The sequence below is a fragment of the Carassius auratus genome, unplaced genomic scaffold (genome assembly GCF_003368295.1).
Source record: "Carassius auratus strain Wakin unplaced genomic scaffold, ASM336829v1 scaf_tig00023745, whole genome shotgun sequence".
NCBI lineage: Eukaryota > Metazoa > Chordata > Actinopteri > Cypriniformes > Cyprinidae > Carassius > Carassius auratus.
Genome location: NW_020525295.1, coordinates 171838 through 186618, shown reverse-complemented (window position 1 = coordinate 186618; position 14781 = coordinate 171838). Strand labels below are relative to the sequence as shown.

The 14781-nt window shown below is 35.3% G+C and overlaps 2 protein-coding genes across 5 annotated transcripts in view; both read right to left on the bottom strand.

The window, feature by feature from the left end:
• LOC113077989 (disabled homolog 2-interacting protein-like) overlaps nucleotides 1-6696 on the bottom strand; it is an 85941-nt gene extending 79245 nt beyond the window's left edge. Inside the window, exons 1-3 of one of the 2 annotated variants that reach the window (XM_026250254.1) lie at nucleotides 6560-6696; nucleotides 5613-5726; nucleotides 3878-3985 (exon numbers count right to left, since the gene is read on the bottom strand). In XM_026250254.1, the coding sequence (XP_026106039.1) occupies nucleotides 3878-3985; nucleotides 5613-5726; nucleotides 6560-6611 (274 nt within the window). In that variant the 5' untranslated portion in view covers nucleotides 6612-6696. Of the gene's footprint in view, nucleotides 1-1209; nucleotides 1457-3877; nucleotides 3986-5612; nucleotides 5727-6559 lie in introns of those variants that run through there. The other variant, XM_026250249.1, reaches the window with a different exon arrangement.
• Nucleotides 6697-7550: 854 nt separating this feature from the next.
• LOC113077990 (PHD finger protein 19-like) overlaps nucleotides 7551-14781 on the bottom strand; it is a 38330-nt gene continuing 31099 nt past the window's right edge. For all 3 annotated transcript variants that reach the window (XM_026250255.1, XM_026250256.1, XM_026250257.1), the window contains one exon: nucleotides 7551-10031. In XM_026250255.1, the coding sequence (XP_026106040.1) occupies nucleotides 9698-10031 (334 nt within the window). In that variant the 3' untranslated portion in view covers nucleotides 7551-9697. The remainder of the gene's footprint in view (nucleotides 10032-14781) is intronic.

Here is a 14781-nt window from a genome sequence, read left to right as displayed (position 1 = left end):
TTAAATATTCATTTACTCAAAACATTTTAAATGTGCTGAAATGTAAAACTCTCACATAGGTTATGCTGATGAATATCTAAACAATTCTGTTTGATTCCTGATTTCTGGTGAAAATGAAAACGATGAACACGGCAAAGCATTTTCATATCATTACCTACAAAATAATTCTTAAATAGCCTGCATGAACCATAAATGAAACTACAAAGATGTTGTACAGTGAGCTTGGCCACTATGCAACTCAATTGCAGCAAAGGTTTTATACATCAAACACAAAAAAACCTACACTGTCTTTAATCATCTGGTGGGAAAGCTAATCATTATTTAATTCAATTCCCTTACTCTTTTTATGTCTTTCAAAAGCCTCAAACAAGTTGAAGCTATAAAAAACTGTGGTTTGACAAGCTCTGAAAGTTTTGCTACAGTTTGCTTTAGGGACCACGACATAGATCCCTATAAAGTTCATTTCAGCCCACATGACTGTCACATCAGCATGAACATAGCCAGCATTAAATCCTTCAATACAGTGCAGTTCAGTCTCATTAGAAAGACATTAATGAACAAAACAACATCCAGGATGAACCACGAGTTGATGAATGCAATGGCGTAAATGTTTTTGAATGTAACAGCGTGGCACAGGTTCCATGGCAAAATTTTAATACACTTACAACTAACTGAATACATTTTTAATTGAAATAAATATAAAGTAAATTTTGGTTTGATTTTGATTCTAAAACCATTAACATACTGAAAATACTCAAATTCTTCTGGTACACACTAAAAGTTGAAGTAAATTTGTAAGGTGTAAGTAATGGTTTTCAGTGCTGTCATACAGAAAGTGAACCCTTGGCCTGTGGTAGATCAAATTTCAGGTGAGGTTTAATGCATGTCAAGGGTTCAGCCTGGCTTGAGAGGTAACAGTAGCAGTCTGAGCGAACACATCTGTTGATGTTACAGAATTTTCATCTGTTCATGTCAACAGACATGTTCGAAACCCTTCCCTAAGGACTAAAGACACATTTTAGTGCGTAATTACACACATTTTGTATAGATCACAGTTGTTCTGTCATTGCAACAAAATAAGAACTCTGCAAACGCCCTGGCAGCCTGCTCTAATCTGTTTCACAGCCCTACATACATAAGCTCACATCACTGTCTGGCTCTCACCACTTCATGTGCTTTGTTAAAAGTGTGTACAAGTTCTCCTCTTACCATGGTGGCCGTCCAGCTCAAGTTTGTTGTCCAACTCCATAACTTCAAAGACAGGCAAAATCAAACATGCTCTCAGTGCCAAGGGAGGAGAAGACAGCAACGGAGGGTACTCTCTCTCTCTGCCTCGTCACCCGTTTGCCAGAAGAGCGCTGCCTCCCATGCAGCCTGCCTACCTTCGCTCCGTTCTGGCTGGAGCATTGCATCTGGCAGATCTGAGCTGGGCTGAGCCACTTCTCTGGGCCCCACTCACTCCCACACGAGCGCCTGAGCTCTTAAAGACACAGCGGGATTTTTCACTTGCTCCCCCCCCCCCTCCCTCTCTATGAGAGAATGTCTTTCTACCATCCTCTAGATACATTTTACAAGCAGAGGTATTTAAGAATCACTGAGATACTTTCATAATGTGTATGAATTTAATAATTTTTAGATTTATATATTTAAAAAAAAAATATTTTTTTTATTATTATTATTTGTCATTTTTATTCATTTTTTATGACTATAAAAAATAATAATGCAATAATGCAACAAGTTAAACTAGATACAAATTATAAATGTTGCCTCGACAACTAGCTCAAATAAAACAAGTTATTTTTCACAATGTAACAATGAGGTGAACATAGGAGAGTTAAATGTAATATATCATTAATCAAGTTTAAGTGATTGAGCTAGACTAAAGCATATTTTCATAGATCTGGTTTATCTTTAAACATTAATAAATAAATTATAGGAAGACACATGCATATTCATTTTTTTTTTAATAACTGAATTGTTAAAAACAAAAAGGTTTTTTTTTTTTCATTTGAAAGAAAAAAGTGCTTAGATAAACTAGGCTTTGATCACACTAAACATAATTCAGCTTCATTTACAAATCCAACTGTCCACATTTTGATGTTTATCTATGTCTATTATATAAAAGAGTATAGCTATTACTGTGGAAAGAGGGAACAAAAAAACAGGAAATATTATTTATGCTCATATCCAACATACAACATCATACTTCACCAAAATGCTTACAACTTGTAAGGAGGCAGGCATTATTGTACTATTAACAAATGCACTGTATCCAAAACTGATCACTCATTCACTCAAGACCATTCAAAACACAGTTAATGCTACATATGAGAGCGGATGCCACAGCACTTAAAGACTTTACAGACTTAACATCCCGAAGGAGGAAAGAACCTGAAACTTGAAATCCGATCAGACTGCAACGCATTTCCAAAAATCCAATTTTAATTGGATTTCAAACCACATATGGATATCAAGTGTGTTTCTCTTTTATACTATGAGAGATTAGGATGCTGATGATGCACAGGAGGGTGTGTGTGGGGTTTTAAATGTGTGTCTCAGCAGGGGGTGTGCAGAGTAAACATGCAGAGACATTCGCGGAGTCAGCAACAAGCTGCCAGTGTCTGACACACGCATTAAAACAGAGCTGAGCTGCACGGACACCATGGCTCACGTGACAGAAGAGTCTTACTGAGATCTGAAGAGCTGTCAATGTGTACCTATAATCATACACTAATACCGTTCAATGGTTGGAGACACTGTACGTACAATATTTTATTTTTTATTAACACTTTTATTCAGCAAGGATGCATTAAATTGATCAAAAGTGATAGTAAAGACTTTTACATTGTTACAAATAATTTCGATTTCAAAGAAATGTTCTTTTAAATTTTCTAATCATATATATATATATATATATATATATATATATATATATATATATATATATATATATATATATATATATATATAAAATTTGATCAAAAATACAGTAAAATTTATATATATATATATATATATATATATATATATATATATATATATACATATATATATATAAATACCACCTTGAGACTTCTTTCAAAAACATTTTCAAAAAATCTTACCAACCCAGAACTTTTGAACTTTTGTAATTTATGTGACACTCTTATTTTAATGCTATCTTTTTACTTACTTTTTTTTTCAAAGGTTAATTTATAATACTAATAAAAAGAAAAAAGGAAAAAAAGAAAACAGACAGACAGACAGAACCATACTAGCCTATTTAATGCAAGAGTTCTCTTTAATCTTTTCACAAAACAAGTGTTAGGATAATGTGTCTCGTCTCCAAATTCAATGGCATTGTGAACCAGAGTCCATATCATGCAATTTTAAACAATAGCTGTCCTGTAACACCTTAATAATTATGCCTACCACTGCAAATAACTGGTTTGCTGCCTGTCCGAGACAAACGGAAAACAGTCTACAGTGTGTTCGGTCATGTTCTGTTTCATGGGTCTGTCTACTGGTGTTACATCTGAACATTAACAAACAAAATTTGCATCATTTAAAATCCACTAATATTAGTAAAATAAATGTATTCTAATACATTACATAAAGAGTAGCTAAATGTTATTAACTTGCATAAGTTGTCCGTGCCCATGTCAAAATCACTCATTTAGAACAGTGTACTAAAACTCAGGATAAAGATTCTATTGCAAGGTTAGTGTAGATTAGCAGCAGCAATAAAGCGATTGTTTTTGTATTCCACTTTGTCAATGACATCTTTAAAAACTATTATCAGAGTTTATTACTCATCAAAGTGTTTGTTCACTGTCCAAAAAGGAAAAAAATGAACTGAACTAGGTGTACACAAGTATTCACTCCAGAATCTACTCACTGGCATTTCTGTTTTGGGTGCTCTGGTCTTTATGGAGCTGAACTCCCTCAGGAATGCTGGGGTTATGTCGCAGGAGCTCTTGTAACAGCAATGGACTGATCTGAGAACAGGCTACAGAAGTTCATAGAGTTTAGAGTGTTAGTGGGTAAGGCCTATAAGAAAGACTTCAGCATGCTAAAAAAAGCTCATTCTCTCTACTCTGACATGTTACTGTACTTGTTGTACATAGAGTTTTGTAAGCCCGGGCCAATATATATATATATTTTTTTTTTAACAGATTGGGCTCGGGCTCATTTGGCTTCTCTTTTTATTGAGCCCATATACGTGCAGAGCACACATAGGCTACTATATGATATACTGTTATAATGATTATAGGCTATTAGAAATATTACACATCGCCTACGCAATACGCAACGCATATACACATGCATTAGCATACATGTGACAGTTGACCTTGTAGAGCATCAGGGAGAAGTTGGAGCGTGGGGAGCTTTTGAAAGTTCCCAATGCTTCGGGAAAAGCTGCATTATGAAAGAGTTTTGATTTGATTACCACAACAAACAATGAGCCAATAGGTCATGTGCAGTGCTCGCCGTCTCCTCATTAGATGCGCCTTTAATGGGTTAGTTCGGCCAAAAATGAAAATTATGTCATTAATAACTCACCCTTATGCTGTTCCAAACATGTAAGACCTTCTTTTATCTTCGGAACACAGTTTAAGATATTTTAGATTTAGTCCGAGAGCTCTCAGTCCCTCCATTGAAGCTGTGTGTACGGTATACTGTCCATGTCCAGAAAGGTAAGAAAAACATCTTCAAAGTAGTCCATGTGACATCAGAGGGTCCGTTGGAATTTTTTGAAGCATCGAAAATACATTTTGGTCCAAAAATAGCAAAAACGACGACTTTATTCAGCATTGTCTTCTCTTCCGTGTCTGTTGTGAGAGAGAGTTCAAATCAAAGCAGTATATCCGGTTCGCGAACTAATCATTCAGTTCACCAAATCGAACTGAATCGTTTTAAATGGTTTGCATCTCCAATACGCATTAATCCACAAATGACTTAAGACTTAACTTTTTTTTAATGTGGCTGACACTCCCTCTGAGTTCAAACAAACCAATATCCCGGAGTAATGCATGAACTCAAACAGTACAATGACTGAACTGCTGTGAAGATGAACACCGAGCCGAGCCAGATAACGATGTGATCCCGCTGGCGCCTCCATGTCCTGCAAAGTGCACATAGCTTCCACCTTCCACACAAACCACTGGATATAGCGCACATTTATATAGGTTTAACGTTTAAACATTTTGGGGGTGGGGGGTTAGGCCGGTAATTCTGATAAACTTACGCACACTGGCAATAATAAATTTGAGGCCCGTGCACAGGGCTCTAGCTTGTTGATATGTGCTGCCCCCTTGAGGTCAAAGGGTACTATCAAATGTAAGGTCAGAACCAAAAAGATTCAAAACTCAAAATTTATTTTAAAGTCTCATTAACTAAAAATATATACAATTTCAAATAGTTATAATGAAGCCTAGCAGTGCAGCACGAATCAGCAGTCACATTTTTATCGGCCAATAAGTGTGACTTCTTAATGCTTTTAGTATCAGTCCGATTTATAGGCCTTTATATTTAAGCCAACAACTGAAAGCCAAATGATTATAGGACCCCATATTATTTCTAAAAGGCTTACCTATTTTTTAAAACATGATATGTTATATATAATGAGTATATGTCCAGGAGAATTAGCTGACATTCTGCAACCAAGCAAAACTTGACCTGCCATTTGATTGGTTCTGAATGTGGCTGTCCACAAGATATCCAGTGTATTGATGAACCTTTCATGTCTGTAAAGCAGAAAAAAAGTATGAGAAATGACAAAAGAAGATGGATCAATTACAATCATGATAAGACCAAATAGTTTAAATCTAAGCAGCTAAAAACAGAAGGTGACCCAGTGGTCATAAAGTCAGCTGGCATACAGCTCTATGAATGGAATATTCTTTTGTATAAAAACACAAAATTAATTGAATTAAAGACCCTTCATTTAAGTTAATTTACTGAGTTTAAAATGAACATTTAAGAGACTGGTTGGTTCTAGTGCATCTTTGGGACTGTACACTGACATTTAGAATTTTTTATTTAATATGATTAGGAAAATTATTAAATAATTTTGCTGACTAAAGGGCAACACTGAGATGTATATTCCTCAGTTTCCTCCAAGTTAAACTGTGATTAAGCTATTAGTTAATCAAAAATGTCTGGCTGGAGCAAGTTGAAACATTTGTTCACATTTCCAGTTACGTGTGCACTTCATATTTTGCAGAAATGTACAACACTATTTGATATTTTACTTGTTGTGGTTGTTTAATGATTGTTCCACAATATTTTCACTGTCTACTTTTCTGAAAAGCATGTTTAATGACCATAAAGTGCTTAAGACATGGCAAAAGCAAACAAATGTTATGAACTGTAAAATAAGGTTAAATGTTTTTTATAGAGACTTGTAAGACATGTTTACATACAGGAATTACATTTTAAATATAAATGTATCCTAAGAAGCACTGCAGCAACATATGTGACATCTAGCCTCAGTTGCCCTTAGGTTATATATGACAAACAAACTTATTCATAAAAGTCAAACACATCTCGTTCGCCTCAAAACAAATGTTGTACTTACCAGTGGCCCTCATCCAGCCCTGGTGCTGACAGCGGGTGATGTAGGCTGACATAGTAAGACCACAACAATCGGTTTACAACATGCAGTATTCCAGGACACATGCACACCCGATGGACGCCTCGTAAAGATTAAACGTGCCATCAAAATGAACTTTTAAACGGAATGACGCTGGTTTGTGCGTGCAGAGTGTCGACTCGTTTTATTGAGTCACTAAGAGTGAAGGGAACAAAGGGTGTCATGCAAAGCTTTAATTAAATTAACGTATTAAACTCTCAGGTCGAAGAGAGTCCACAAACACAAAACTCTATCTCTTAAAAAAAAAATGACAAAAAACAACAACAAAACACGCACCTGACACACACACAATCGATCGACAGTTGTTTTTAACTTGGCAGATTCGTTCAGAATTCTGGAGAACAAGAAGTTACACAATGACTGTAATATAATACATGTTGACTAAAATTAGGAGATTTTGCCCTAATTCACTTGTTTCATATTAAAAACATAAAGGTAAGGCCTGGCTCATGAATATTAATCGCTTAACGATCGGTTCGTTAAGTAGTCAGTCGTTAAAATTTCGCGCTTATCAGCTGGCTGATTTAACCATTGCGAAGGCTTGGCTCATGAATATTAATTGAGGTTTACTGGACCGTCAGCATCGTATAGATAATACGTTAACCTTTTGCCCCAAAATGTGTAAATGCATAGCCCCATGACCATGGCATTGACAAACATTGGTTTATGCATTCATTAAAACATAAATGTTTGCAAATTAAAGATGATGGTCTTTGCAAGAAAAACTAAAGTAGTATTTTCTACACTTTTAAAACATATATACATTCTCTTCTCACTCATGTGTGATGTTAAGTCCAGTTAATCATGGTTACTGTGTTTCCCCTGTTTACATTTATAGTTGTGTCTGTATTAATTGTGCAGAATAAATGATACCAACAAGCCTGTGAAAATGGTTGTACAGATACATGAGACACAATTATTGCTGACAAACTCTTTTAATGTTCTGAAACAGGAATGAATGAATAATGACACATGCAAGTTTGCACATTTTGTTCCAAAAGACAAATACATGTTCATCATGTACGGCTTTGAGGGTGCGGTGTAGAAAAATTGTCAGAAAAGCATTCAAAACTCCTTAATTTTAATATTATGATAAGGCAATAGGTTGTTTCTCTTCTAAACCTTGTTAAACTTGTAACCAAAATATATTCTCTTGAAATGTGAGCAAGTTGACATACAAAAACTTGATCAGTACAACAATCTTTGTGTTTTGTTGACAAAACTGTTGACTTTTAATTTCACATATGCTTTTCCTTTGGGGAAATATTACAAAAGTAAAAAGTAAATACTTGAAATATCTTTTATACATAAAAAAAGGGTAAATTTATCCAATAATAGCTTGCATAGCTGATAGAAGATGTTAATAGTGCAATAATAAAATGGGGCTAATATTATATCCAATTATATACATGTAAATAATAAAGTATATTTATAATGTTTTGTACTATAAAACTAATTAAGTCAAATTATAGAACCTGCCAGCTTTAAAACTTCACATAACTTTCAATTTTCCAGTCAATCTAATCATCTGATAAGTGCATGTATCCACTTCCAGATCCATCTCAGATATAACAGCGATCTTTGGAAATCATGTAAAAACATTGATTTGACATTAATATGTTGGCAAATGTTGAAAAAAGAAAAAAATTCTATTGTTAATTAAATGCAAATGATCACTTTCCACTTTCAGTTTCATTTTGCTTTTTCAAAGCAGGTACCGTTTCTCCAATCTGACATGCCAGAGCATACAGAAGAATTTAAAATAGAAAAATACTTCTCAAAGCAGTATTTGTGTCACTTTGGTTTTATAATCACCCAGATCGAATTCAAAACTGATATCTGAACAGGAAAGAACGAAAGTGCTAACATTTTAACATGGCTAAACTCCCCCCGCTGCACTGTTATCTAAGGTGAAAAAACAAATGTGTGCAGATTGCTATATTTTGCTTCTGCAAAAATACGTTAAAGGGATAATTCACAGAAAAAAATGAAAATTTGCTGAAAATGTACTCAAGCTCAGGCCCTCAATACAAAATGTAGAAGAGTTTGTTTCTTCATCAGAACAGATTTGGAGAAATTAAGCATTGCATCACTTGCTCTGTGAATGGGTGCCGCTGGAATGAGAGTCCAAACAGCAGATAAAACATCACAATTAATACAAGCAATCCGCATGATTTCAGTCAGTTAATGTCTTGTGAAGTGAAAAGCTGCAAGAAACAAATCCCTCATTAAGGCATTTTAACTTTTAAACTGTCAAAAAATCCATTCCTGTTTGTCCTCTCACATCAAAATCCAACAACATACTGGTTTAGAACTGTTTTTGCTTGTAAATGGAGCTTGATCTGTGCATATTTTCTCTCCTGATTCAGACAAGACAACTTCATTGCTAGAGAATGTAATATTATGGACTGCAATCATGTGGATTACTTCTAGATTATTGTGATGTTTGTATCAGCTGTTTGGACTTTCATTCTGACGGCACCCATTCACTCCAGAGGATCCACTGGTGAGCAAGTGATGAGATGCTTTATATCTCCAAATCTGTTCTGATATTGAAACAGACTCATCTACAACCTGGATGGCCTGAGGATGAGTACATTTTCAGCAAATGTTCATTTTTGGTTGAACATTAAACTCAAAACCTGACACAGATTTTGACGTTCTGAATTACAGGAACTGAAACGGTTTGAATCCCCAAACTAAACTGAAACGACTTCATGTTGTATAATACTGTCCTTTATCTGCTACCTAATAATGACGTTATACTGTGTAAAATTAGTATACGTTACTAGACTGAATGACGTTTGTGATGTTTAAAGTGCCCTAAAAAGGACACTGCAAATGACTTCACAAAAAACACTTTAATGTCCCACGAGAGGAGACCAGAGAATCAGAAAAAAAAAACACTATATGTGGTTCGTGGAAAACAAGAAAAACAAAACTAGAACTCCGAAACTATGACTTTCAGAATAGAAAAACGGAGAGTAACTATGGGGTGGGGTGGGGTGGGGGGTGTCATCTTCCTTTGCAGACCACCTGTTCCACACCTCTGTTCTGTGATATTCAGTAAGGTGTAGTTCCTTCCCACTCCACCAAATACTGCACCTTGCCTTCAGGTGTGATCCTACGAGCCAGAACCTGATACTTCTCCCCGCAGGTGAGTCGACCGGCCGCCCCAAAATAGCTGGTGATGGAAGACTTGAGGTGAGACAGTGAGGAATCGTCCTCGCTGATGCTCTCAAAGGTGTGGCTGTCGATGCTGTTCTCCAGCATGACGTTGCTCTCCTCTCCAGGCATGCTGATGGGGCTCAGCTCACGCTCCACCATCTCTCGTTTTGTGGCCAGCGCAGTGTAATTAGAGGAGGGCAACTTCCTCTTCCGACTGCCCACATTTTTCCTGTAAAAAGGATATAAGAAGCATAAAAAAATCACCTTTCACTCAAAATGCTCTTTTTATTTTTTTAAATTATAAGTTTCTAATTAAGTAACCAGTTTGCAGAGGTGGGGGGAAATGTTTCTTCACAATACAATCAAATCCTGTAAAAAACAAATCAATATCCCAATCAAATTAAAATCAAGCCTGGCTAGGTTCATAATGGAAGACGTGCTTATTAATCAATTACTGTATACAGCCTGCTATCATTTTATATCTTAAAAAGAACATGTATCATAATTTAAGGAAAGTGAAGAAGAGATAAATAAATGCACAACCTTTCACTCATTTTTTCTGATGCTGAGAATTCAGCTTTGCCATCACAGGAATGAATTACATTTTAAAATCGGTAATTGTTATAGTATTTCATAAATATTACTGTTTTTATTATATTTTAGATCAAATAAAGGCTGCCTTGGCGAACTTTTAAAGACAATGTAATATCTTTCTGACCCAAAAAACGGAAAACTAAAGAAAACTGGAAACGGAAGCTAAAGATGTTCTGATATTCTAGCCATACACACAAATTACTCTGTATACATTGTGTGCTGCAAATGTAAAAAAAATAATACAATTTTATGATAATTTATTTCATATGTCAGCTAAAAATGTGCACTACTGCTTGAATAAAAACTCAAAAAAATAAAAATAAAAAGATGTATTATTTGTTGCATTTTCCAGTGAATAAATATGAACACAAAAAAGGTGCAGTTGTATAGATGCACTAATACTGTCTTCCACAAGATGTCCCTGTTTAACACTGAATTTTACTTCATAGACATTCGCCATCCCTTTTCAGTTGCCTCTGTGGGCATTATGGCATTTTAAAGGTCATACAGCAGACTTTTAGGTATTTTTTTTTTCTCTCTCATGCTGCAAATCTTCTGGGAGTTTCCCATATTCATAAACCACATGATCAAGGTTCCTACACATTTTTCCCAATAAATTTCCATGACTTTGACAATATTCATGACCTTTGTCTTTAACGGACCTCTCTGTCCCAGAGTTGCACGCACCCTGTCACTGTAAACTGACCTGTCAATCATCTTGTCACGTCTAATTTAACTTCCCACCATAACAGAGAGAAAAGAAGTAGTACGTTGAACCAGCAGTGGATCTTTATCCAGCTGTGGATCTTTATGCGGAGATCTCTGCTCATATTTTCCGCATAATGATGCATTTTAAAGTTAATAGCCAAACGAATGTTTATAAATGTTCAACATTGTTGTTGCGGATGAAATATAACACAGATAACATGAAATTAATATATTTTTCACCAGGTTAAATGTTTATTATTAGTAACTCTATCCCCTTTATCTAAACCTCTCTGCTTAACTGTCAGCCGCCATGTTTGTAGTTTTTAATGCTTTTTATTCATGTTTGTAGTTCTGAACCCAAATCCTTCGCTGAAGCACAATGGATTGTGGGTAATATTAGCCATTAGATGTGCATGGATCCACACTTCAAAAGTCGACCTGAAATAGTAGACCATCCTGGGACTTCTGGGATACACTTTACAACATACACACTTATTCTACCTTCACAATATATTTAGGATGGTTAGTATGAACATTGGGACGCAGTACCAACTAGGCAAGTGACAGTTATGTCAACTGTCCCAAAATGCGAGTGAAAGTCTTGTATTGCAGCATCTCTCGTAGTGCAGATGAGATTCACCAATGTGAAACCACTTGTAGAGACTGAAAGCGAGAAGACGCGGTACAGCTGAATCACTCACGCGATTTAATCTGACTGACTAAGTCTGTGTGGATTTATTTGCTCATCTAACCTACAGCACATGCTATATTTAATAAATATGTCCAGGAATTTCCCTCATTTTAAACTCAAAAGCTGTGGGAATGAGTAAAACTATACAAACTATGCGATATATGCATAAACATGATACAAACAGAATACTGGACCTGATTAAACATAATTCTATTATACAGAGATAAGTCAATTTTTCAGGTCTTTCATAACCGTGAAATCTCTTCATAATGACCACATATTTCTGCCCATAGGGCATGTGTAACATGGGAAATCACAGCAAGACATCAAAATCCAATGCCGAGAACCACCATTTCAGAAATCATTACGGCTGCTAAAATGGGATGTAGAACTAAACCGTATTAGTACATGAAAGCCAAGCACGGAAAGCAGATATGTGTTCGTGAAGTGTTTGATCTAGCCCACGACGAGGATGCACAGTAGGGGACAGGGATCTGTTGACCCTCACAACTTTTCCCGTCGAGAAAATCCAAGTTGTGTTTTATTTTCTTCCACCCTCTCTCCGCCTCTTTCTGAAGACCCCTAGGAAAACTGCAAGAATACTAATGAGCATTCATATTCTAAAATAAATATGGGAAAGTAATCAACGGGTGAGTGGGGCCATTTGGCAGAGTCTCCAACCAGCCATCCATCCAACTGCATGTTCTGCGCACAGGCCTTGGCTTTCTTTGATTGTGGTTTCTCCAGGCCTGGCGCAGTGGGTGACAAAACAAAAACAAAACCAGGACAAGTATAAGGGATTACTAACTGTATGAGTATCTGGCCTGCGGGACATTAGGCATGACTACCAGGAATGTGATGAGCTTCTGAGGAAATGGCGACTTACAGCAATGACTCAACAACGAGAACATGAGTTCTGCTCTACAGTGTCTGTGTAACACTCCTGAACGGAAATGAAGCTTTGTGAGCGAGACTAAAAGGAAAGGACAAGAGGGAAAAAAGGCTAGAGGAACAGAAGTTTTCAAAAGTAGTTCACACAGAAATGAAGGGTCGGTCATTATTTTCCCAGTAATTATTTTCAATCTCAAATAGATGCAAATGAGATTTCTGGGCTATGGCGATGACATGAGAGCGAGAAAATAACAGAATTTTAATTCTTCTGTGAATTATTTATTTAAAGGATGCACTGTGTGTGTCATTCAGTCAACCAGCATATACTTACATATGCATATATTAATTATTTACAGTTATATTTAGTAATTTTGCAGATTTACATTTACATTAGGAATGTTCATTTCGGTTATTTTTCCTAACCGACAACCAACGCTCGTTAACCGATTATTAACCGTTAACCGACAATATTATTTTAAATTAGAATTTAATTCTAAAAAGGATTAGAAATTAGAAATGTCTGTGACCCGTTAAAAATACTAACATTTGTTTCCCGGGAAATATTTTTACATGCGCAAAATGCAGCAAACAACAGGATTCACATGGTCTTCATATCACATCACGCACCTGCAGCGCTTCTGTGAGCAGAGAAAAACATTATAAGCTAGGCTATATATATAAAAAACAAATATATAGGCCTATATGATAAATAGATTTTTACTTAATAAATTAAGAAAATGAACGAAAAACTAGCGTGGTATGCAGAGTTTCAGTTCATTTTTGTAGCGTCATTCTATTTTTCTTTAGGCTTATTTAAAGCATAAGGATTTGTTTTTATTGTGAATGAGCACAAATAAAGGCAAACTGTTTACAATTCTGATTATCTTTTAACTAAAAGGAGTATTGTTTTGGCTTGTCGTTTGTATTGCTATAGTTTTTTATATTTTTAATTCTTGTTCTTTTCTAAATACTGTTAATTGAAAGGATTGTTTTGGAGTGAGGGGAACTAAAATAGCCTAGCTATGTTTACAGTGTTTATTATAATGCTTGTAAACATATTTCGCATCAGCATTAGGCCTATTTCTGAATGCGTTTTTTTCTGAAACATTTTTTTTTATATATGCATAGCATTGACCTATTTTAAGCATGCAACAAACCTTTTTCAATATTTTGATAAATTCATAAATAAATAAATAAATAGAAAAAAACGTTTAACTGATTGTATTAATCGATCAAAATTGTTAACGGTCGGTTAACCGGTAAAAAAAAAAAATCCCTAATTTACATTTAGTCATTAATTATTACACAATATATATTTATAATTGGAAACAATGTTAAACAAAAATATAAAAAAGTTAAATATTTTACATCCCGTTTTAAAACTCTAGTTAAAAAAGAAAATCTAATTACTTTTTTATTAATGTAAAAATAGTTATTCAATATAAATATTATATATATAAAATATATATTTATAAATAAATAAAATTTCCATTACTTTTTCAGTTTTATAATGTCTTAATATCCCTGCTATGGTGTCCCTGAATGTCTATGTGAACCTTGTTTTTTTTTAAGCTCTTCAGCTTGCTTACCTGCTAGATTTCCATTTCATGCGATTACTATAAACATGTTTCCTGTTCACTTAATACACACTGATGGTTTCTAAAAAAAAAAAACAGCATAACCCAAACAAACCTGTGCTAATCGATAACATGCCACAACAGAGCTTGAAAGTACCTGGAATATTCCTTTTAGAATCTGACCTTCAGCACTAAAGCAAACACAGATACAGTTCTTGGCATGGTTTCACTGCCATTTTTTAGCCTCCACAGACTCCATCTTTAAAATAAACCGGAGCAAACAAGTGGCCATAACCATAAATAATCCATAATCTGACAGCATATTTCTCTGTGAGCTGTTATTGGTGGTTTACACACAACATCAGGTGGTGATGGACGCCTGTTATTCCTCTTTTTAACTCGTGGGCAGCAAAGTGCAACCCCAGCAGGGGAGGCGAGAATCTACAGTGACAGTCGCGCTGCCAAATTGTCCCACTATAGCAATATTGATTACGCTGCAGTGTAGACGTGAAGAGGAC